General features: G+C 43.3%; 1 protein-coding gene across 1 annotated transcript; it reads right to left on the bottom strand.

Moving 5' to 3' along the window:
• Window positions 1-759: 759 nt before the first annotated feature.
• rnf144ab (ring finger protein 144ab) lies at window positions 760-25,357 on the bottom strand. The gene is made up of 8 exons (XM_042095751.1): window positions 25,075-25,357; window positions 10,407-10,593; window positions 8,746-8,850; window positions 8,224-8,284; window positions 4,465-4,684; window positions 4,054-4,201; window positions 3,607-3,696; window positions 760-2,996 (listed from the first exon to the last, which is right to left on the bottom strand). Exons 2-8 carry the CDS (start codon window positions 10,569-10,571, stop codon window positions 2,865-2,867), a joined length of 921 nt encoding a protein of 306 aa, XP_041951685.1. The 5' UTR covers window positions 10,572-10,593; window positions 25,075-25,357; the 3' UTR covers window positions 760-2,864.
• Between the last annotated feature and the right edge of the window lie 216 nt (window positions 25,358-25,573).

Raw genomic sequence — 25,573 nt, forward strand, 5'->3', positions numbered from 1 at the left:
AGGATGCTGCCCTGGCATCAATGTAGCAAGCATTCAGTAGCCTACAACACTAGGCCCACCTCAAGCTACCAATAACACCTGCACAGCTGGGAGGCCAAACGACCAGTGACACCTGGCAGGTTTCAGCAGAGGTGAACCAGGACAAGAAGAAACTTGCTTTTGTGTCTATGGTGGAGTTAGTGGGCTCTAATTTAAACTCTATGGGCCAACAGGCCCTAATTTAAACTCTAAAGGCCCTAATTTAAATGGTGGGCAAAGTCCCTCATGTATATAAAGCTGTCAAAACGAGTCTTCCAAATGAATCCATGCACATGTACATGTGTGGGGACAATGAGCTGACACACCTATGTCTGTGCTTTGGATATTTCTTATTGAATTAGGACATTGATTTTGCCATGTTATTAAAGTAACATCTGAAATGTAGGTTACTTCTAGAGGATTCAAGTCCACAATCAGTGAGGGGTTAGTCTAGAGGATTCAAGTCCACAATCAGTGAGGGGAGCAGTGAGGGGTTAGGTGCCTTGCTCAAGGGCACTTCAGCCGTGCCTACTGGTCGGGGTTTGAATCGGCAACCCTCCGGTTACAAGTCCGAAGCGCATATTAGATGTAGGTCATGCAAGGAAAACACAGTATTGTTTTAATATGTTCAGGTTCAGCCTTAAAAATCATTAAAAAGATGATGTACAAATAACTACCAAGTATCTGTGTGTCTATCAAACTTGTTTAAGGTAAAACTACTGAAATATACAAGAAAAAAGGTAAAAGCGAATGCTCAACTTTTTTTATTCCACAAACAGAAGGAACCTTACAAGACAAAAACCTTCTGAAAGAGTACATCAGCATTGTGTACCATCTCCAAACCATTCATATATCTTATCTGGGTCAAGGATACAGTAATGTAAATTACAAAATAGAAAACAGGCCAATAATGTGTGATCTAATACAAATACAGATTGAGGTTTCACTCAATAAACAGTACTCCTCTGTTTAATAAACAACAGCTGTTCAAAGAAAGCAAAAAGAAAGAAAATCTTAGAATCTCTGAGAATTGCACAACTTGGCCATTACCTCAGATTTGGCAAATATATGATTCTAACCTTACTGGTGAAGCTGAAAAAGAAGCTCATTAGGCACCTCTTGGACCCTGTTAACCCCCAGACCTTGAAACTCATATAAATCCAGAACAGGTCATAGTTTCTGAGCAAACAATGAAAAACACTACAACTGAAACTTTTTCTGAACTCTATAACATTCCCGTCCTACCTGGCATCTACTGATATAAGCCTTATGATAATAATCCAAAGTGATGACTTATTTTTTAAAAGCTATCCTTTCTAGTGTATCACATCTTAGAACAGATATATTGGCCGGTGAAAGTAATGAAATTATAACATCTGCTTTACCTGCCACAGTTAGCACAAATGACCAAGTCAAGTAACATAACCTTAGTTGTAATATCGGCTATTGGTGGCTATTTGACCAGGCTTAAAACAATACAATTGCAATCTGATCTACCTGCTGAGAAATGAATGTAATCTGTAATCAGTTACATTAATATTCTTAAAAGACACTATACAGACCAGAGTCTGTACAGGTAGCTCATCATGAAATGTAATTCTTTCATTTAAAATGTCTTGTGGCAATAATATTCTTCTTACCTGTCTAACTTAATAATATTCTGCTGCTACATGCCTCTTCTTGTTTGTCCTGCATCTACTTAGGTAGATAATTCAGTATTTTTTTCAGGATCTGGTTCAATAGCTCCCTCTTACACTACAGATCTGATGCACCTAGAAAGGTTATGCTCAGTCCTGTCACCACCAATCATAATACAGGCATCAGGCCACAAAGCTATAAGACTGACCCCTAGTGGACAAATATAGCACTGCTTTGTTGCTTGAGTGAGCCATATCATCATGTAATTTGCCACCTTAACCTCAGTGAGGAGCACTGGCAGTAGGACATAGAAGACGAAGAAGATCAGTGGTTCAAACATACAGGCCATTTCGTGTAACGTCTAGAGGAGCCGGTCTGGTTGCTACTGGGAGGTGTTTTGGGTATTGCACCTCTGAATCACCCTTCCTGACCAGCAGATTGACTAATACTAATAAACTAAAAAAGGAAAGTGGATTGGCCACATCTTGACCTCATGACAGAAGACTGGGGATGGCAGACTGGAGGTGAATTGGTGGCCTGTGAACAGGCCTGGAGGTAAGTTCTGCTTTGGCATTTGCAAACATATTGCCTGCTACCCACTGATACACTCATACCTCACCAGCATGAAATGAGCATGAGACCTGTGTGTGGAAAATACATTGCACAAAACCATGAGTGTAGATGCTGGGATAATAATGAGGAAGTTGTTTGGGATGACCGCAATTCCACAAAAGGGAGAAAAAAACTCCTACATACCAAATACTAACACGATGAAAAGACTAAACAAATTACTTTCCTCCTTTTTGGGTGGAGCACATAAACGTCTCTTTAGTGGACTTAGAAGAGAATAACAGAAAAGAGAATTTAAAACAATTTGAGAATTTGAAGCAAAACACCCCCTTTACAAGGACATAATTCTTTGCTACATGCTTTACTTCCCTTACAACTTTTCTCTCTTTCTCTTTCTCTTTCTCTCCCTCCCTCCATCTCTCTGTGGTCCCTCCTTCCATCAAAATCAGCTTCTATAGAGGAGAGAGGCTGTTAACTACGGTAACCACCAAGCTGCACAGGAAATGGGACTTCCTGCTTCCTGTCGGTTTGCGGCGCTGGTCGCAGTCCGCTCTTGGTGGAGCTCGGTTCCGGCGGTTTCAAGAGGTGCGGAGGCGGTCCTGATGTGACCTTTGACCTAAATGGTGACCTGTGACCCATTAAGTGGGCAGCGGGTCGTCGTCGCCACGGCGACACCTGCACTTGCAGCACAACACGAAGGGCGTGGCCAAGAGCAGGAAAGGGGAGGCAACCAGCAGCAGCAAACCGAAGCCAGCAAATATCCCCACCACCTGTGAACGAGAGAGAGAGAAAGGACAGAGAGAGGGAGAGAGAGAGAGAGACATAGAGAGATCAGGGCATGAGCAGAAGAGAAAGGAAGGAGAGATAACAGGAATGTGTGGGAGAAGCAGACAGAGGAGGAGAGATGACACAGACAATGGAGGACAGAAAAAAGGTATAACATACAGTATATTATTAGAGTAAGTGCAGTAAATACAGTATATTATTAGAGTAAGTGCAGTAGAAACAGTATATTACATGTATTGCAGTAAGTGTAGTAGATACAGTATATTATTAGAATAAGTGTAGTAGATACAGTATATTATTAGAATAAGTGACATTCTCAGTAACAGGGCAAACCAATAGATATGAGTCTATGAAAAAGTTGAGTTATGTTAAAAAAATAATACACTTCATAGGATCAATATAAATCACTTGAGTACTTCTGGCTGTGAGCCACCTATTTCCTTTATCACCACAGGGGGCAGCATTTACCATACACATTGCAAATATAATCCAACTAAGCATAGCTCAGACTTGTTTTCAATCGCTGTTGATAACAGTATATAAAGATATGAGTATGATTATGCATAATATTCATATGGATGTTCCCATGTATACCTGAGTGCGATGCCAGATGACGGAAGCTCTAGAGTGGCCAAGCTTGTTCCGGCACGGCCCTTTGTCATAATGGATCAGGAGGAAGTCGTCCTGAAAATATATGGACAGTTGCACAGTTTGTTCCACAGTTTTTTGAACAAACTTTTTTTGGTAACACTTTACTTGACAGTATTGACATAAGAGTGACATGATACTGTCATGAACACATGACACTGTCATGACACATGAACCCTAATCCTAATCCTAACCTCCCCTCACCTAACTCTGACCCTAACCCTAACCCTAACTTGTTATGACAAAAACCGAGTGACACTTAATAACAGAAGCGTTATGTCATAAACGTTTATGACTTGTTTATCACACGTTCATGACAGTGTCCTGTCACTCTTATGTCGATACTGTCAAGTGTAACCCTTTTTTGTCAGAGAAGCTGATGGTAATGCTCACATCCAGTGATTCCAGGCAGTACCAGCAGAAGGCGTGCTTACAGCTTTTGCACATCATCTGCGCGCAGCCTTCATCCCTCTCGATGTACACCTTACACCTGGGGCAGCGCTTGATGGGGGCGTCCTCATCCTCAATCTTACAGAAGGGGCTGATGGGAGATAAACACCAGGCAGAGAGTTGTCTTAACAGTTTGGTGAAAAACGTAAAATGTCATTAAAAAAATACCTAGGGAGCTAGGGTCTGTTTTCAGGAATAATACACTGTTAATTTGCATTAAATTGTTTTGAATTTGAACTTTTTAGTCATATATCTATGGAGAACCAAGTAGACAAGTTGGAACAGTGGCAATGCGAGTAAGGTTGAAGGCAAACTTCATACTAACTTCAAACTTAGCATAGCAGGTCCCTGTACCTGATATCCCCCGGTAGGAGGCTGGTGATCAGCCCGCTCTCCTGGCACGGCTGGTCCTGGTGCCACTGGGTCCGGCAGGCCGAGCAGAATTCGGTGCTGCAGACGAGGCAGCGCACACGCTGCACGGAGGGCACGTCCTGCGCGCCATCCTTCTGAAGCTGGCACACGGCCTGGCACGAGGAGGACGGGCACCACGTCCGCCAGGGATCCAGCAGCACCTCTGCAGCACAGCAACACGGAGATGATATACCCAAAAAAATGCCGCAATTCCCCCGCCTATTAACCAAGGTGTATACATTGATTTTGTAAAATTTCATCAGCTATGAAATTAATGCACAGGGGCAAGGTATACTGTACATGGGAATGTATTTCTTCATTCTTCTAGGTCGACTTGTTAACTGATAATGTGATGAACTCATTTGGCTCAACCCTTGATTCAGTAGCACCACTCAAAAAGAGAATAAGAAAACAAGTAAGGCGTGCTCCATTGTATACCACACAGACAAAAACCCTCAAACAAACAGCGCGTAAACTTGAAAAAAAAAAGGCGTACCACTAACTTGGAAGTTTCTCGCCAAGCATGGAAAGATAGCCTTATCACCTACAAAAAAGCACTCAACGAAGCTAAGTCAACCTACTATTCCTCGCTGATCGAAGAAAACAAAAATAGTACAAAATTTCTCTTTACCACAATCTCCCGCCTGACGAAGAGCCACACCGAAGTAACCGAATCTATCCCTATTTGCCTAAACAGTAACGACTTCATGAACTTGACAAAATGACAAAATTGAAACAATTAGAGATAAGATTAATAACCAATCAGTCTCACCAAATATTCATACTCCATTGCTGAACGGTAGCGAAAACATAATTGAATCACAGATGAGACGAACAACGTTGAATTCATTTACACCTATCGACATATTAGACCTCACTTCCACAATCTCTTCATCAAAATCTACAACTAGTCTACTAGATCCTATTCCTACCCATCTTCTGAAGACTGCTCTCCCTTTCTTGGACAATGCTTTGCTCCAGATTATAAATAATTCACTCCTATTTAAGATTGTACAAGCCTAGATCATGGAAAAGGATGGCATGGAGAACACCAGCTTTTAATGGTTGCTTCTAAGACACATCAATATACTATTGTTAGTCTTGAGAGACGGATTTACTAAAAAAATAAAAACAACCTATGCAGTTATGAGATGAGGAATCAATATAATGAGTGTCTCTTTCTCTCTCCCTCTCTCAGCGCACGCTGCCGTTCCTCTCAATTCTATTTTTAAGACGCTCGGCGAGGCTAAAAATAGCTCGGATGACCCCTTTGGTGAGGACACCGGCTGGACTGCATCCGTTTCCCTGACAGCCTGGTCTGGTCTCTGAGACCCTGTGGGAGGCCCTAATATTAGTCAAATGCGACAGACCCCACGTCATTCATTGGGCTTAGCACCTCATCTTCTTGCTCGTTATATGACAGTTTGCCTCTCTCACACAGAGATGCTTCTACAAATGTGACACCACACATAATTCATTAGACTACATGCCTCATCTTCCACCCTGTCATATGAACTTCCTTTCTCTCACACACATACAGATCTTTCTACAAATGTGACACCACACATACTTCACAGATCTTTCTACAAATGTGACTTCATTAGACTACATGCTTCATCTTCTGCTCTGTTATATAAATTCCTCTCTCTCACACACACACACACAGATCTTTATACAAATGTGACACCACACATAATTCATTAGACTAAATGCCTCATCTTCCAGTGTGTTGCTGGTGTCTCTCTCTCTCTCTCTTTCTCTCTTTCTCTCTCTGTCTCTCAGAGAAACAGTGCCAGTGCACACAGAGGGAGAGATGTTTCTAGAAAGCCTGTGCTGGTTAAGAGATCAAATTCAAATTCAAATTCAAGTTGCTTTATTACCATGACTGTATTGGGAACAGTGTTGCCAAAGCTATTGTTACATACGACATAACACACAATAACATAAGACCATAAAAGAAAAACAAATACAATCTCAGATCTTTCTAGAAAGCCTGTGCTGGATAAGAGGACTCTGATGTGCTGTCAGCAGCAGCATCCCTCTGGTGCTGAGGCTATTTTGGGAACCGTTGGGCCGTGGTGAGAGGGATGAGCGAGAGCATCTAAACGGGGGCCTAAGAGACTTGCTCACAGAGCCCTGAATGACCCCAGAGCCACTTTAGTCTTATGCACTTGCCTGTGTCATCTTACATTACATTACATTACATTACATTACCTTACATTACATTACCTTACATTACATTTAGCAGACACTTCTTGACCAAAGTGACTTACATATGTCATTACATTACATTACATTACATTACATTTAGCAGACACTTCTTGACCAAAGTGACTTACATATGTCAGCTATATTACAAGGGATCACATTGTCCCGGAGCAACTTGGGGTTAAGTGCCTTGCTCAAGGGCACAACGGTGGAAGCCGGGAATTGAACCGACAACTTTCAGGCTACTGCACACTAGCCCAGCTCCTTAACCACTACACTACCACCGCCCCTGGTGTGTGTGTTTGTGTTGCTGTGTGTGTTTGTGTGGACTTCCTTCTGGTAGCCTATGTGTGATTGCCCCACGTGTGGTGTGTTAATGCATGCTCATCCATCTTGTGGGTTTACATCTTTTATTTATTTATTAGGTTAATGCTTTTTTATCCAAAGCTACTTACAGATGTTAGTTCACTGCAGGGCCAGTTTCCCTGAAGCAACTCGGGGTTAAGTGCCTCGCTCTAGAGCACAATGCTGGCAGCCGGGAATCAAACTCATGACTTTTCAGGCTACTGCATGCTAGCCCAGCTACATTACCACCATCCCCTAGTGGTCTAGAGCAGGGGTCACCAGGGGTCACCAAACTTTTAACTCTGGGGGGGCCACATTATCGTTCCTGACTGTGATGGGGGGGGTCAGCTATATAACATAGAATTGTATGACCTAGACCAAAATTGTGTAGTAGAGATTACTAGCCTGGCACAGCTATCCCCACTACTATATCAACACTTGAGTCCTGGCAACCATACTAGGTGTGTCATCCGCATGCATTCTTTAACAAAGTCCCCATCAGTAAACGGCTTTCCAAGGATAGCTAGTAGGTGAGCTACCTTATAGCTAGCTCGGACAGCAGCCTGGTTGACCGGAGTTTGGCGAAGGAATATATTCTGTTGTGCAGCCAGTCCGCCTTTCATCCTTCGAATCCTGTCTTCTCTTGCTTACCCTCGCAAGCTAGCATACTAGATGTGGCGGGTTTCGTGGTGGCGACGCAGATTATATTCTTTGAAAACTGCCACACTTTCTTTACATATAATACAAACTGCACAGTCCTTACACTGAACAAAAAATAATTGTTGGTCCACTGTTCTTTGAAAACTCTGCACTCTCTATCAAGTTTTCGTTTAACACTAGCCATTTTGCGGTCCTGAACACTGACAGTTCTGTGCGCATGAGTTTTCTGTCACTGCAGACAAAAAACAACAAAATACTAGATGCAGACATGTTATTATTTTCCAAAAAGCAATTTTAAAAAATAGGCCATGACGACTTTTGGGGATTGCCTCATAGGGCCGGTTCAAGTAGTGGGGGGCAGAGGGGCTGGGGGGGCAGTCAAAGGGGGGTGGCGGGCCTGAGTCGGCCCGCGGGCCTTAGTTTGGCGACCCATGGTCTAGAGTATAGTACATAGTCTACTCATGACACCTGGATGCATGGGCTGCTCACCTCTTTCAAAGCGAAGCCGCTGATACCGCTGTAGCACTTCTGAAGGCACCAGGAGCTCCACCTGGGGAGAGAGAGAGCAGTGGACACATTAGTACTGACCTCACCTGGCCGGTGAGCTCAAACAACTCTCACTAAACTGAAACCCAATCTAAACCGAAACCCAATCTGACAGGCCTCAACAATATACAGTGACAGCCGTGGCGCAACTGGCTGGGGCACCTGCACCATACGCCGGCGACCCGGGATCGATTCCCGCCCCGTGGTCCTTTCCAGATCCCACCCCCACTCTCTCTCTCTTACTCATTTCCTGTCACTCTCCACTATCCTGTTGCATTAAAAGGCATAAAAGCCCCAAAAAAAATGTCCTTTAAAAAAAAAAACAAAAAAAAAAAACAATATACAGTGACAATACATAATTCAATCAACCACACCTTCAAAAAATAAAATATTGTTTTTCATGTCAGCGTTGTGGACTGCGATAAAACATTCAAACAACGTTCCATGTTCAGTAAAAGTGTTCACCTCGCTCTCTGTCAGGAGTCCCTGCTGCGGACAGGCCGAGTCCGGGCAGCCGATGTCCGTCTGCAGGCCCTCTTTGATCAGGAGCTCCACATACTGCTTCAGACACTGGGGCAGCACAGACAACACAACACACAGGAGGAAGATGGTGAATAAAACCACTAGATAGACCCCCTCAGTTGGATTAATAAAAGTAAGTAAGTATAAGTATACTCTTTTGATCCTGTGAATTAGTGAGGAGTGATGGGTTAGGGGCCTTGCTCAAGGGCACTTCAGCCGTGGATGTGGGCATGGAAGATCAGTGCTCAACCACTTCCCCCGCCCACATTTTTCCTACTGGGTCGGGGATCGAACCAGCAACCCTTCAGTTACAAGCCCGGAGCCCTAACCAGTACCACGGCTGCCCCTCTACAACATGAATAAAGAAAGACGATAATGTGCAGGTATGCAGGAGCTTAAGAGGACACCTTCAGTGTTTCTGACTTTCCTGAGCTGGTTTTAGGTTGCAACACAACATAGGTCTGTGCCAGTGGTCTAGTCTAGATAGCTGTTGTGGGTATACTGTGATGTAGTCTTGTTAACTGTAGTGGGTATACTGTGATCAACCCAAAATGTTAATACAAATCCTTGCCTATTTTTAGTGGGTATACTGAGATGGTGATGCTTTTCAATTGGGTATACTGCATAGTCCTGCGTATCACGTAGACTACACCACCGGTCTGTGCATAGTGTGGTAGTTCAGACTTTGAAATGAAACATTTTACAAAGTGAGTAGCAAGACAACACTAGTTGTAAGTAGATGAAAAAAACTTTTGGAGGAAAGTAGGGATCTTTTAGAGTTGTGAAAGCATCTGACATAACCCTCTGCCACTGGAATGTTCTCGCCATATGTTAATTTACACAGACGCCAGGACTTTAACCTCCCTCCCTCCCAGGACTCTTCCATTCACTCAGAGAACCAACGCCTGCAGTGGGACAGGGAACAGCATCATCATCATCCCCCTAATCAGCCTGGCTGGAGGGAGACCAGTGGGGTCACAGGCTGTGTGACTCTACACACAGCCTCTACACATCTGGGTTGAGTCATGACGTACATAGGCTCTGTGCTGTAAGGGTTTTGGGTGTGCCACTGATTACCATCACAAAAGCATCTACAGTATGTATGAACACAGCATGCCATCTAGCTGTGCAATTATTATGTATGATACAAACGAGAACTCTAGGGAGATACTGTGGATCATTGGTTCTGTTCTCCAGAATGGAACTCTGGGATTTAATAGAATATGGAACTTGGAACACGGAACATGAAACACCCACACACATTAATCTGAGTCTGGAAGCAAGCCATGTCGAAGAGAGAGAGCCAACTTTAGTGAGGAGGTGTCCTCTACTACAGACTACAAATAATACAGTAAAAGAAAACTTGTGGGTGTGTGCATGAGAGTGTGTCTCTCTCTGCATATGTGTATACAGCATGGGTGTGTGTGTATGAATATGTGTGTGTATCTCTCTATATGTGTGTGTGTGTGTGTGTGTGTTTGTGTGTGAATGTGAATGTATGTCTGAATACATGTGTTTGTGTCTCTGCATGTGTGTGTGTCTGCATATCTATGCACCTCTGTGTGTGTGTGTATGTGTGTGTGTGTGTGTGTGTCTATGCTCACCACCGTGCAGAAGACGCAGTGGCAGTGTGTGAGGGCGGTCATGTGTTCGGGGGTGAACTCCCCCAGGCACAGCTTGCAGGACTGCAGCGGCTCCAGCGACAGCTCTCTGCTGCTGATGTCCTCCGCCCTCGCGGTGGGCTCCATCGCCATGGTGTCGGTTGTCATGGTGCTCAGTCACTCACGGCGCCTGCGGATGACAACACTGGTCAGTCACACACTGAGGAAGGAGGGGTCAAGGACTAAAAGCGGACAATTGTACTTCATTTTCATCATTTGGCACGTCGCCTAAATGTACTTTCTTGGTATAATTCATGAAATTCATAATTAATTAATAAGTCTACGTCATGCAAGACCTACAACCTCAGCAAAATCTTGCCACAGATTTGAGAAATAACCTCTCTCCCTCCTTCTCTGTTCTGGTCCAAAAATCACTGGTAATCTTATTGATTGACATGGTTGACGTCCGATCACTAACTTTGAGTATATTATGATTTTAATATACCTTGTGGAAGCTGAGGCTGTCTGACTAGATTCAGAAGGGGTTCTGTCAGGCTATTCATTGGTCATGGCTCAGAGACAAGACTTTGGGGAAATTCATGTCGACATAATCATAAGCTTTTGAGCTCATTTCAAAACAAAAACAATTACATAATGCAAATGTGAGTAAGCTTACAGTGGTCTCCCCATTAAGCACTAGATTGAGACCATTACAGAGAAAAATAAACACTCATACTGAAACACAACCACAAGGGGGCAGAACTGAGTAAGGACTGATAAGTCGAGGGAAACATGGCCTTCCTTTGTATGAGGAGCAAGGGTCAATAATACATCAATTTCACAAGTGATTTATGAATATCAATACCAACATTACATATATCAAACTGTGGCATACTACAGTAAATTTCATAGACAAAATGTGTTAAAGTGAGTTAAGTGTTTGCGTGTGTTGCAGCATTATGAATGGATGTACTGTATGTCTGAGAGATGGGGAGTTTGTGCTGTCTGAATGGTGTTAGCACACATAAATCTCATTAGACTGCTGATAGACGAAAAGCCCATCAGAGTGGAACACACACACACACACACACACACACACACACACACACACACACACACACACACACAGATGATCTACCCTGAACAAGCAAAGGATTTTATCCACGGAGGCATATGAATTGCGCGAGTTAAAAATAGAAAACCAAGCTCGGAATTACCACCAGATGCACAAACAGTCTGCCGATATTCCGGCATGGCCCATTAAATAATGATGTAAGAATCTGCTTCTGTGGGAGGCTGCTTTTAGTGATAGGCCATTCAGACATCCCAGCTGTGTCCTCTGAGACGCACAGTACTTGCGTCTCACAGTACACACTAATAGAGATGGTAAACTTCCCAACAGAGTGCATCCTCTCACAGACAACCCACAACTCAGGCTAACACACACACACACACACACATGCATGAACACGAACACACACACACACACACACACACTAATAGAGATGGTAGACTTCCCAACAGAGTGCATCCTCTCACAGACAACCCACAACTCAGGCTAAGACACACACACACAAACACACAAACACACACTAATAGAGATGCTAGACTTCCTAACAGAGTGCATCCTCTCACAGACAACCAACAACTCAGGCTAACACACATACACACACATACACACACACACAAGATAAAAACACACTTGCGCAAACACACACACACACACACACACACACACACACACACACACACACACACACACACACACACACAAAGTAGGAACAACAAACAAACCAGAATTGAACAATGCTGTTCGAAACAACAAACAAATCTGGCAAAGGAAGAATATGTTTGTTTGCTTTTCAAGTCAAGTCATTTTATTTGTATAGCACATTTCAAAACAACAGGAGTTGACCAACATGCTTCACAAGTAAGGCAGAGAAGTCAAACTGGCCATCTCCACCTCCACCTCCACCTCCCTTCTGTGACACATAGGAACTCATCGCAGAGGTGTATTAATTCCCCCGTGTGTGTTTGTGCAATGAAACTGTGTGACGTTTAAGAAGCTTCAGATGGGCAGAGACTGAAGAATGGACATCTTTAAACATGGTGGTCCTGCTGTGTTCTCTAAAGTGCTGACCACACCTCTTCTGCTGCATTTAGACCTCCATTGCACACGTGCATCAACCAGGATGCAACATCTGGAACTGAACATGTGCAACATCTATGTGAGTGAGCGAGAGCAAAAAAAAAGATAAAAAGAGGGAGAGAGAGAGAGAGAGAAAAAAAGAGGGAGTGAGAGAGGATAAAGACTAGTATGAAATGAGACAGAGAGAAAATGGTAGGATTTTCACTGGCCAGACATACCCAGACGTGTCTCTTCGTTTCCAACTCACTGCACCTCACAGCTGGAACAGAAGCTGGGCAGGTGGAACCAGCATAGCTGGTGGAGCTAGGGCATCAGACTGTGTGCAGGGCTCTACACTAAAACAAATTTCCAGGAGCACTTGTGCGCCCAAGTTAAAAAATTTAGGAGCACAGACAAACATTTGGGCGCACAGTCAGTTCTGTACTTAACTTAAACATAATCTAACATTACACTGCAGCTAACACTTAAACATGCCAGTGCACCAATTGCGAATATTAAGAATGACTGACAACATTTAGGCTATAGGAAATAGGATTTTAAAGATCAGTGCCTACTTTATTTTCAGTCTGTTCTATTTTCCTACATTTTGTTAATGTAAAATAGTATAATACATTGCCATATTTGCATTTAGCCTGTATATCAAGTATCCTGCCAAATGTAGGCTAATTTATTTATTTGTGAATCCATCTGTAGCTAATCCAAATATGCCCATGGTGACCTATCTGACTGCATACTGCCTAATACTACTAATAAAACATTCCAGTTTCTCTTCCACAAAACCCAACATAGGCTAATCAAGGATATATATATATTTTTTATACTTTTACTTTTTATTTGAAATATCTGCATTGATGGGGGCAGTAGGCAAACGTTAGGCCTACTTTCGTTTTGCACTTCAGCTTGTATTCGGTGTAAACAAACAAGCATGCGTGGAAGCCAGGAGTTGTCAGTAGCGTACTACCTTTGAATAAAATGGGAGTATTATGGGAAGCTTTTGTGCCTGTTCGCTACAGCTATATTTTGCATATTGCAGCCAATACGTCAACTGGGCTAAAAGGCATGCTAGGTTACCTTTTCTTCTCTCACTGCATTCTCAGAATCTTATCCTGTTCCTCCGATATCCGATGAATTCGGTGGATATAAGAACTAAGTTCTTCAATATTTGCATCTTGGCTGGCTAGTCTAACTTTCCACTTTTTCTGCGTGCTCTTGAATTTGATAGAAGCGACTACTAGCGAGTCACAACGCGAAACTGCTAACGTTGATGGGAGGTGTAGTTTTTATGCTGCATTCGCGACGTGATTCTATGGTTTGCACCAGTAATGTTTCTTAATGTTGCGGTGTATTTTGTAGACAAACATTGACATGGATAGAAGTCATTCGCACCAGTGCGCCTAAATATTTTTTTGTACTCGCACGCCATCATTTGAAATGGGCGCACTGTAGAGCCCTGATGTGTGTGTGTGTCTGTGTGTGTGTGTGTGTTCCGCACTCCCTCTCACACATGCACACACAGAGACACAGACAGACACACCTGGATGCCCTCTCATGAAGGAGGTTGCTTAAATTAGCCCTGGCAAGAGTATGAGCGTGCACCCGTGCGTCACTGCAGATAGCAGCCCTTCATTATGCACACATCTCCCCTTCTCTCCCTGATAGACCTCCCTCCCTCTCTCTTTCTCAACCACTCTCTCACTCTCTCTCTCTTTCTTACTCTCTCTTTCTCTTTCTCTCTCTTTTTCAACCACTCTCGCTCTCTCTCTCTTTCTTACTCTCTCTCTTTTTCAACCACTCTCGCTCTCTCTCTTTCTCACACTCTCTCTCTCTTTCTCGCTCTCTCGCTCGCTGACAAGCTTAGAGGAACCACAGGCCCTCCTCAGCCCTTTGCCTGCACTTTCATTTCAATAACATCACATATAAATAGACGGCAGAAATGTTGCATAATACCATACCACAGCTTACGTGATCTCTATTTATACTCTATGTAGGTTAAGGCCAATAAGACTGTCACTCTATGTTACTCTGTGTGTGTGTGTGTGTGTGTGTGTGTGTGTGTGTGTGTGTGAGAGAGAGGGGAAATTGAGTTTGAAAACTGCTGTGTGGATGTCATTTGTTTCGGCCATGTCAGATTGTGAATGGACACTTAAATCAGCAACTGCTGCTGGGTCATTACCACTGAGGGATTTGTCAGCACTTAACAGGATCAGAAGCCGTGAGAGGATATTTTCGCCCTCTCATCATCACACACACACACACACACACACACACACACACCAGTGTTTCCCATACATTGACTTATTTGTGGCGGCCCACCACAATATCAACACTGACCACCACACAATGATTTCCTATATTGTACTACTTAAATTGGATGAAATTGGATCCTGTCATTGTAGAGCTATGTGTGCCCTTTGCACAGCCTCTCCTCTGTCTCTGTGTCTCTGTCTCTCAATGAACCTGCATGCACAGAATCTATATGTTGGCATAGAAGACGACTGCTAAATCGTGATTAAATCCGGTTAGCATCATAACCTCGTTGTGCAAATTTGTTCAAAACTGTGAACACCAACGTCACCTACCACCACAAATAGAATTTAATTCTGTGGGAAATACTGCACACACACACTGTCCACACAAAAGTCAGACACCTACCCCTCTTACAAAATGGCCCTTTCTTATTCTTCTATAAAGTACACAGATTAGCATTAGCATTATATGGTTCTCCTCTCCTCCTCCGCTTCTCTGTGCTGTTAGGCAGGGCTTGGGAGAAGCTAACTGTGCTGTTAGGCAGGGCTTGGGAGAAGCTAACTGTGCTGTGATTCTGATCACGTAACCAGGGCATGACTTTCATGAGATTACACCAGAGAAAGCGTGCCCGTGCCTGTGCACACACACACACACACACGCACGCACACACACACACACACACACACACGGTTCACTGAATGGGAAACAGAGGGTGCGGCATTAAAGGATGACTTTTGGATGTAGTGGAGATTCCATTACGAGGATAACATGGGTGATCATCACAGATCCCCATCACACACACACACACTCTCTCTCACACTATCTCTCTCTCACAAACACACACACACACACAATGATAAGAGAATCAGCTTTAAACAAGTACCCACTAGTTCACAAATACTGTTCAGATGTTGAAACTTTTTTGTGTCGTCTTACCCCTAAATTGAGTTTGAAGGCTCAGGTGGTAACATCACCAGCATCCCTAAACCATTGGCCCTGGGAGCTGCACCCTCACAATCCCACCCATTAAGTCTGCGTATCCAAGGGCACTATACCATGAGAAGTGCCTCTGTGGAGTATGTTATTAAATTATGTCCTCTGTTCTAACCCTAATGTATACAGTCTATGGCCCTAACACACCTAATACACCAACTCTACTTACCGTAGAGTTTTCGTATACATGTATATCTTAGTCCTGAAATCTAGAAACTAATTTTATTTTTTTCAGTGGATATTTTCATGGAAGTTCTCAATAAGTCTAGGATCAGGCTGTCTACCGACATCCCTTTACTTTTCACTATTCAGTGTTTCCCATACATTGACTTATTTGTGGCGGCCCACCACAATATCAGCATTGACAACCACACAATGATTTTCTATGTTGTGTTGTACTACTTAAAGCAACACCAAACAGTTTTTTGTACCTTAAAATAATGTTTCCAAAATTTTTCAGTGGTTTCAGTGGTTCATCAACTCATAACAGGGTGAATGGCACTTTCTGCATTCGCTCCGCAGCCCTCTATCGACTATAACCGCACTATGTAAGTTTGCCGGATCGGGTAGCGGATCTGTAGTTCGATGGAATGAGACATAAGAAACTAAAATTTGACTTGCATCTGATGTCGCAATACATCATACTTTCATAAAATCTTGCAACATGTTCTACCTTGTCTGTGGACATTGTTATTTGCAAAGCCGGTGCTGGATAAACAAATGTGTGTGTGACAGAGGAAAAGTTCTTTGGTGTTGCTTTAAATTGGATGAAATCCTTTCATTGCATCTCTGTCCCTCAATGTACCTGCATGCACGTTTAAAGAAAACAAAAAATCCTGCAAGGATTGTTGTTGGCATAGAAAACGACTAAGGCTAAATCGTGATTAAATCTGGTTAGCATCATAACCATGTTGCACAAATTTGTTTAAAACTGTGAACACGCCCTGTCACCTACCACCACAAATAGAATTTTGTGGGAAACACTGCACTTGTCTCTGAAGTCATTCTATTTTCTTATGCAAAGCAGTACTTATTGGTACACTAATGTATCCTATTGTTCTCCTGTTTGTAAGTCACTTTGGACAAAAGTGTCAGCTAAGCGAATACATGTAAATGTAACCATACATGTGACAGGGAACTGGCCTCACTAGTTTATATCTCCTGAAGTCCACCTTTACTCTGACCACTGCCCTGGCAGCAGGTGTGCTGGGATGAAGGACACAAGACAGGGTAGACTCCCCTCTGAAGACAAAGTCAAGGTGCCTCGACTGATATCAATAGCAAGACAATAGTTGTGAAGAAAGAAAAGAGGAGACATACAACATGTTATGTTGTTGGGTAATGTGGGGTGCTCTGTTTGTTGTTTGTTTTTTTGTGTTCTTTGTCTGTACTAACTAGTGTTTGCTGCTGTTTATGTGTGCACGGTTTGTTTGTTTGTTGTTGGTCCACTGCTTCTCTTTTTGTAGATGAGGTTTCTCTATTTTTATTTACATTTTTAAGTGTGGCCTTTCTTGGCCAGGGACCATTTGAAAAAGAGACTATTATCTCAATATGACCCCCCCTAAATAAGGGAAAATAAAATAAAATAATAAAATAACACCCACACTGAGGTGTTGGCTACGAGCGGTAGCCGAACCCTGATGAAGGCTGTCTGACCAAATGCCGGTTAACAGAGAAAGGAGAGTGTGGCTACTCTTCATATAGGCAAGAATAGAGTTCACAACTCTTCAGAAGAATATGACAAATTAGTTACAGTAAAGCGATGGTTCGGAGTAATTTCACTCTAGGGTCCTTTTTACGAGATAAAAGTTGGTTCCATTACGCCTGCAGAAAGTCATTAGTTTCTGACAGCGCTACTTGACCAGGGTTCGACCAAGGGAAAACAGGTTCTGGGAGAGGGTTTGGCTCGGGGTCATGGTGCAAAGGACCCTAGAGTGAAATTACTCCGAACCATCGCTTTAAGGAGCCAGATAGAGTGTTTGATACAAGAGGGAAAAAATGTCAGAAAGAGAGAAACAATCATTTCATTCAGGTCCACAGAAAGCTGATCTTTTCCCAGGGCACTGTCCATTACATAACTGAAACCTCAGACAGTGATATTTAAGGTCATCGGGGAGGAAAAGTAAACGGCAAAGGAAAATAGAGGGGGTGAATGAAAGAAGAGAGAGAGAGAGAGAGAGAGAGAGAGAGAGAGAGAGAGAGAGAGAGAGAGAGAGAGAGAGAGAGAAGGCCTCTGTTTTGCACACTACTATATGGTCCATATTATGAGATGGTCCATAATGCTAAGTACTCTGACTGTGCCACAGAGCCATTGTCTTTGTCCCCAGAGAGAATTGTCAGTACTTACAAGTGAATGAAAGGAGAGAGAGAGAGAGAGAGAGAGAGAGAGAGAGAGAGAGAGAGAGAGAGAGAGAGAGAGAGAGAGAGAGAGAAAGCCTACATATTCTGCAGAATCTCAGTCAAGCTTTCCACAGTGAGGGAGTTGTGGGAGGAGAAAGAGACATGGACGATCAGAGCCATGACCACTAAATCTAAGGTTGAGATGAGAGTGAAGTGGACGCTCTTCCACTTACATAATTGGGTTAGGTGTACATATTAAATGATGGCCTACGTGGATGTGGCAGAGCCTGCTCACACAAGTAAAAAAACAAATGTTTTGGCCTATGTCCTTTACAGTGCGTCAGGGAAAAAGTCAGTCACTACTCTTCATGCTATCACGCAGCATTAAGGCTAGTCCTTCCTTGACATCACTTTTATAGGCAAGGCAGTTTTGATCACATTTTTGGCAAAACTACAGAAAGTCTAGCCTTCAAAAAACTGCCCACTCTTTGTCTGTGAAAAAATAAGAAATCCCACAACACAAGTGCCTAGTGTGTTTGTCAGGCTGACAGGAAAATACCTCGCCCACGCCTTTTATGACACCCTTGTGCTTATCACACCTTTCCCACTACATATTTAAACATTGGGACAGAGAGAGGCCACTGGCCACTGCCCCTCAATTCATCTGCAAACAGCAGTGCTAGGAGTCTGAGGCTTGACCTCCACTAACATGCTTCAACACCCATTAGTCACGCACAGAAAGTGAGATCGCAAGATACATTGTTGTTTACTGTTGATGGAAAACATGGGATTGAGCTTCTTACAAAATCACTGTCTGGTGCAGCAAATGATGCAGCGGGTCTTCACCCTGTAGCCTGTCTTGTCCAGAACCCTTTACAAGCAGAGTTGCTTTCAACAACAACTTAATCAGGAGCAGAGGAAGTCAAAGAGCCAAGGCTTAGTAAACTTCCTGTGCAGATCTGCAGGGACTGGGCAGAACTATCTAGGCCATAAAACACACCCCTCTGGGCACAGTTCTACAAAAGACAAAAAAACACACACCCACATCACACAACAATGCAGTGGGAGGTTTCCCCAAATTCGAACAAAAACAAGTTTACATCTCCTTTCCGTGCCAGGAATTCCAGTAATTGCAGCGTTCGTGATGACTGAAATCCCAACTGATGAGAGAGAGAGAGCTGCAGAAGAGAACGATGATGGACAAGCTGGAGGCAGTGAAAGGAGAGAGGGAAGGAGATAGTGGGAGGAGGAGGTGGAAGATTTGGGGTGTGCTTGTTTGTGGCCAAACTCTGTCGGTGAAGGGAAACAAGGTGTCTCTCTCTCTCTGTCTCTCTCATCTCGTCTCAGCTGAGCGATGAGCCTATGAGCACTTAGCAGATTACATGAATAGAAGAGATGAGGGGGATTTGCATGGGGATCTGCTTTCCATTCAGGAGGCAAAGACAAGCTCACTGTAATTGGAGATGGATGTCAAGTGAGGATCTGAACCGATGGACACTAGGTTGAACAGTGTATGTCTCTGTGTGTTTGTATATGTGTGGGAGTGTGTGTGGTTGCTTGAATAAATGCTTTGCCTTTGTAAATGAGTGTATGTAGTATGCATGAAAAAGGCAGTATGTGTGTGTGTGTGTTTGTTTTTTAATGTGTGTTATAGTATGCATGAAAAAGGCAGTATGTCTGTGTGTGTGTGTGTCTGTGTGTTTTGTTTAAATGTGTGTAGTATGCATGAAAAAGGCAGTCTGTGTGTGCATATGAATGAGGCACATTATGCGTTATTAAAGGCTGTGTGCATGAATCTGCATATCAATAGAAATATCTATGCGTATGTTTGAGCATTCACACGTGTGTGTGTGTGTGTGTGTGTGTGTGTGTGTGTGTGTGTGTGTGTGTGTGTGTGTGTGTGTGTGTGTGTGTGTGTAAGTGTGTGTGTGTGTGTGTGTGTTGCGAATCTTCAGGCTCGGTCGCAGGGTCAACCTGAATGGATTGGCCGGGATGTCCAGCAGGAGGATTAGCTTGTTGCCCATCTCTCTCTCTCTCTCTCTCTCGGGGGAAGACAGAGCCAGAGCTCAGCATAAATACCTGAGCGCTCCAAGCTCCATCCCCATGGCCCCTGGCCTTTTGGGTCAAGTCAGTTTTGGACATTCTCCAGTCTTCATTAACTAGCCATAGTCACTGTTGTTTAGTAATGTGCAACCCAAGGAGGGTTGTTTGCCTGAACTTGCCTGAGGTCACACAGCCATGTCTCATTTTCTGCAACTGATTGCAAGTGCAACCTGATTTAATAAAAAATGCAGTATTGGGTGGCTATGTGTTCCCCACCGAACGGGTACTCCCCATTAAGATAAGTAGGCCTAAGCATCTCTGAGTGTAATACTCCCTTTCTGACTAATCTATTACACATAGATTCAACATTAAAGGGTTCATGATTAATCATTTTATTATGAAGCTATACACTTGACATTCCGACACATAGTGTGCTGCTGTTAGCATCTTGGCACTGATGATAGCTAGCTGTTAGCATCTTGGCACTAATGATAGCTAGCTGTTAGCACTTTGGCACTAATGATAGCTAGCTGTTAGCATCTTAATAATACTACTAATAAGCTTTATTTGTATAGCACCTTTCATACGCATAACACAGCTCAAAGTGCTTTACATTTGGAGCATTTAACACAATATATCAATATATCTGGCCACTGCCCGATGACAGCTTGTTAGCATCTTGGCACTGATGGTCATTGGAGCTGTAGATCATGTAACTTAATGCATTGTTACTGCTGGGCATCACTACCAGTAGGGAAGTCTTTAATTGAATAATTTCATTACTGCATCCCAAGGGTAACCTACTGGATGTTATGGTATGTGTGTGTGTGTGTGTGCCAGAAATTAATCGGAAGTACAATGTAATTGGGACAGGTAATTGGTTTACAGTGTCATTGGTTCTGTGTCCCTGTTCAGGCCTGACTCCCATAGTTTGATATCCTATGCCATCAACCCTTACTGATCAACCCTGCCTTAGATCAACCCTTACTGTAATCTAGTGTCTATTACTGTAAACCCTTAGGCACCTACATCTTCAGAGCCGTTATGTCCATGGCTTCTCAAAGAACACACGACAAAGAAATATGAACACATTCCTTGGTTGGAAAGTCAGGGTTCTCTATCATAGAAAGAGGTTGTGGATCTGAACCACAGCTATGAATGGAATTACCTGTTTCAAGACTATAAAAAGCAGCTGAAAAAAGTATACAGACATAACCATATACCTTAGCCTCATGTGAATCCTGTCTAACAAGCAACTCTCCATTTTAAATGTTCTGAATTTTATCATCTAAAAGTTCTGGCCTTAATTAAAGGGGGCTTAAAATAACCTTGGGAGTGAAAAAGAGATGGAAGGAGTGAGAAAGACAAGAACAGGACAGATGGACAAGCAGATAGGAAGGCAGTGAGAGATGGGGAGAGCAAAACAAGTGGAGATGAAACAAGAGAAGAGAGGAATAACACTGCGGAGAGAGAAAGAGAGAGAGAAAGAGAGAGAGAGAGAGAGAGAGAGAGAGAGAGAGAGAGAGAGAGAGAGAGAAAGAGAGAGAGAGAGAGCAGAGCGCACCAGTGGGAGGGTAGAGGGGGAGAATAAGATTGACAGATATCAAACACTCAGCACAGCAGGAGCCCATTTTTCCCCCCTTTTGTTTATTTATGGCATCGGGGTCACAGACGTCCTAAGCTGCTTAGCCGTGTTCCACTGTTCACTGGCGGCCTGCACGCCCAAATCTAAGCTTCCCAGCACATGTATCAGTCAGCATTAGGCAGTTGGAATCAGACATTGGTCTAACTCTAGTTCCAGTCTGAATCAGACACTCTAGTTCCAGTCTGAATTAAACACTGGTCTAACTAGTTCCAGTCTGAATTAAACACTGGTCTAACTAGTTCCAGTCTGAATCAGACACTCTAGTTCCAGTCTGAATTAAACACTGGTCTAACTATTTCCAGTCTGAATGAGACACTGGTCTAACTCTAGTTCCAGTCTGAACCAAACACTTTTCTTAATCCAGTCTGAATCAGGTACTGCTCCTACAAATTCAATGTTGCTTTATTAGCATGATGGTGAGATACAGTATTGCCAAAGCATAAAGAACAACAAAACAGCTCACTGTCAAGAAAACCGACACTGGTTACTACTCTAGTTCCAGTCTGAATCCAGTATCTGTCTGAATTAACTTAATTTGTCCTGGAATGACTGACTCTGGATTCTAAACCAGTGTCTCATGCCATTATGAATGCTGACACAATCCAGATCATTAGAGCCAAGCTTGAAAGATTACCTAAGACTCTACCAGACCAGTGCCATCAAGCTGATACCTGAGAGGACAGACTATCAGTGATATAAGACAGAACTATGTGGTGACATGTTTCTAGCACTCAGTCTAGGTGTCCTGTAGTGTAACATGGCCCCTACAAGGCCATACATATGTGTCTGTCAGTCTTATATTTGCCTATATTGAGTGGATGGCTGTCCATAAGTTGTTAAGCTGCCAAAGTGTTGGGAACCGGTATCCTCCCAATGCTGCCACTACTTATCTCAATCTCACTTAAACAGATAAAGAGCACCTGAAAAGGCAGTGTGTGTGTGTGTGTGTGTGTGTGTGTGTGTGTGTGTGTGTGTGTGTGTGTGTGTGTGTGTGAGAGAGAGAGAGAGAGAGAGAGAGAGAGAGATAGAGAGGGAGAGAGAGAATGAATGAGAAAGTAAATAATAGAATGTAACATGGAGACAGAGAAGGAGACCAGGAGACAGAAGACAGCGTGAGAGGAAGGATACATCTATGGAAAAGAGAGAGAGAGAAGTGTGAAGAAAGGGGAGAGGAGGGAATGTGTTTAGAAGACAGATCGAGAGACAGAGAGCAGGAGAGGAACAGGAAGAAGAGGAGTTGGCAGGTACAGAATGTTCCGGACGCTGGACCATCCCAGCAACACTCATGAAAGAAACATTCTCCTCCATTTAGTCACATTAGGCTGCACAGTAACAGGCTGAGGCATGTGTGTGTGTGTGTGTGTGTGTGTGTGTGTGTGTGTGTGTGTGTAAGCAAGAACACAATACATGCTTCTGCTTGACTGTACATTTCGACTCTATATCTCTATATCTTTCAGACGTAGATGTAAGCATCACTCTCTCCTTCATCTTCATTATTCACGCAATGTTCACACCCACAGAAAGGTGAGAGTCCCTGGCCACTGGCTTTGAAGAAGTGGTGGGATCCAGACAAGGAAGTAGGGGTAAACAATTAAGCCTGCTGAGAATTCAAGTGGCCGTTTTAGCTTCCACAACACAAAGCAAACTCCTAGACACAATCACATACAAATACCTCCTCCACTGAGCTGAACTGACTCCATTTTGACAGAATTTGAAGTAAAAAAAAAAAGAATGAAGAAAGAGAAAAGATAGATAGATAGATAGATAGATAGATAGATAGATAGGGGAGTGAAAGAGAGAGAGAACTGTCTTTACAGTCAGTTATAGACTTACCTGGCCTAATCTAGGTCATTAGCAGTAGACCAATCAGCTTCACCTTGCACCTGAATCTCTAAAGAGGGTCTGTAAGCCAACAGGTTTTCCAGCTCTTGTGGTTCAAGTTGAAGAGGTGAGGAGCCCCACCCAAACATCACCATCCAACAGACTCTTTCCAAACTGAACACAGATCTGCTCTACTGTTTGGGTATAGGGAATTCATCAGAGATCATAATTCATAGAGTTCATTAGAGTCTTCACATCTTCACATTGTAGGATGATGCTGAAATCATTAGACACTAAAAAAAACGGATGCACAATTTAGACTGATATAAAGATGAAAAAGAGGAAAAACATCTAGGGTTTTAGAAAGCACTAATTCTATGGGTCCAATAAGCACAGCAAAGAACCTTGTGGATTGTACATGAGACATTCTTTCCCAGTGGTTCAGCATAAAAAGGTATGATGACCCCAACAGTTCAGCACAGTGCAAGCAAAAGGCATTTAATATGCTGAGACAGAAAAGCCAAGCTCAACAACTCTCTTGGCAATGAGCGAACCCTAGATGAGTCGGCTATGACCTAGGAGTTTACATAATTTGTTCTGCCTAGGACCCTTTTAGCTGAGCTCACTCTCTTTCATTTTGTGCACTAAAACCACTCGTGTACGGAACTGCAGTCATTTCAGTGCGTCTGCCTCCCTTGAGACTCCAGTGTCAAATCAATAGCCTACATTATAAAGGTGAGTTAAACGGCTTATGGCTGATGTACAATGTTTCAGGATGACACTACGCTACAATGCGATACTTTGATCTGAACCTGCAGTGAGAGAACTGCAGTAGGTTGACAAATGCTAACACGGTGACATCAGAGAGGCAGAGAGCTGCAACAAACCACTTTTTTCCATAGCCTATGCTTTCACATCACCAAACATCATCTTAGATTATCTACACACCACCGGGTATTATGTAGGCTACAAATAGTCAGAAAGACTACAATGAATACAGTTGACAGCAAATAGGGGGCGGGCCCTCATATTGTAGGCTATGGAAATGGAAATGAGCTTCGGTTCGGTTCGACTAAATAGAGAAACTGTAACGCTAAATCCGATTACAACATGCAGTAGGCTATGCGGGGAACTGACAAGTAAACGTTCAGTTCTGTCACACGTTAATTATGTATTCACAATAGCATTAGGCTATGCTGCCAAACTGGCAGGCACCAATCCCGTATGCAGAGAACAAAACGCATGTTGTCTTTCCTCATGAAGATCAACTGAACTCATAGAAACACACTAAAACAGACAGAAACACTGGCTTGGTTTACCAGCCCTTTACGACAAGAAATCAGTAGGTCGACATGGGGAAACAAAATCCAGATGATCGCATAAATGTCCACAAAGGCACAGAGAACGAGTGGAGACTAAACAAGCAGTCTTACCTTGAAACGAAGGTATCGGCTGTCAGCCTGTTATGACACCAACATGAGTGTAGGCTACCCTCTCTGTGCACTACAGAAGAAGGGCGCAGCAGCAGCGCGTTGACATGACTGGTTATTCCGGGGTGTCTTGAGTGCGTAACAAAATTGAAAGACCCTCTGCACTTCCTAAAACCAACCGCTCGGCGCGAAGGGTTGGACCAACGCCATTAGATTGCGCTGGATGTGAGGATGTGAGAGGAACTCAAGAGACGCGACCGATTTTTGTTTTTCGTCAGATGTCAGTGAACGCCCTCTGCTGGCTAATGTCAAATGTGTGGTGCTTCCTGAAGGCGAAATAACTCCGCGGTCTGTGTGAAACCTCACGGGGCCAGGAGACCAAACGAGGAACCAAACAGCCCCGTCAAGAGGAAGTGACAGTGCTGCCACCTCCTGGTACATCAGTAGGCTATCCGAAAGAGAAAATCTTTTGTTGATAACTTGTCGACAAGTATCTTTCTTT

This window comes from Alosa sapidissima, chromosome 6 (assembly GCF_018492685.1).
Source record: "Alosa sapidissima isolate fAloSap1 chromosome 6, fAloSap1.pri, whole genome shotgun sequence".
Taxonomy (NCBI): Eukaryota; Metazoa; Chordata; class Actinopteri; order Clupeiformes; family Clupeidae; genus Alosa; species Alosa sapidissima.

Coding starts and splice junctions, on each gene's coding strand:
- rnf144ab (XM_042095751.1), bottom strand. CDS start 10,571: ATGACAACCGACACCATGGCGATGGAGCCCACCGCGAGGGCGGAGGAC. Junction 8,851..10,406: donor ACTGCGTCTTCTGCACGGTG/GTGAGCATAGAC, acceptor GTGCTGCCCCAG/TGTCTGAAGCAGTATGTGGA. Junction 4,202..4,464: donor CTCCTACCGGGGGATATCAG/GTACAGGGACCT, acceptor ATCTCCCATCAG/CCCCTTCTGTAAGATTGAGG.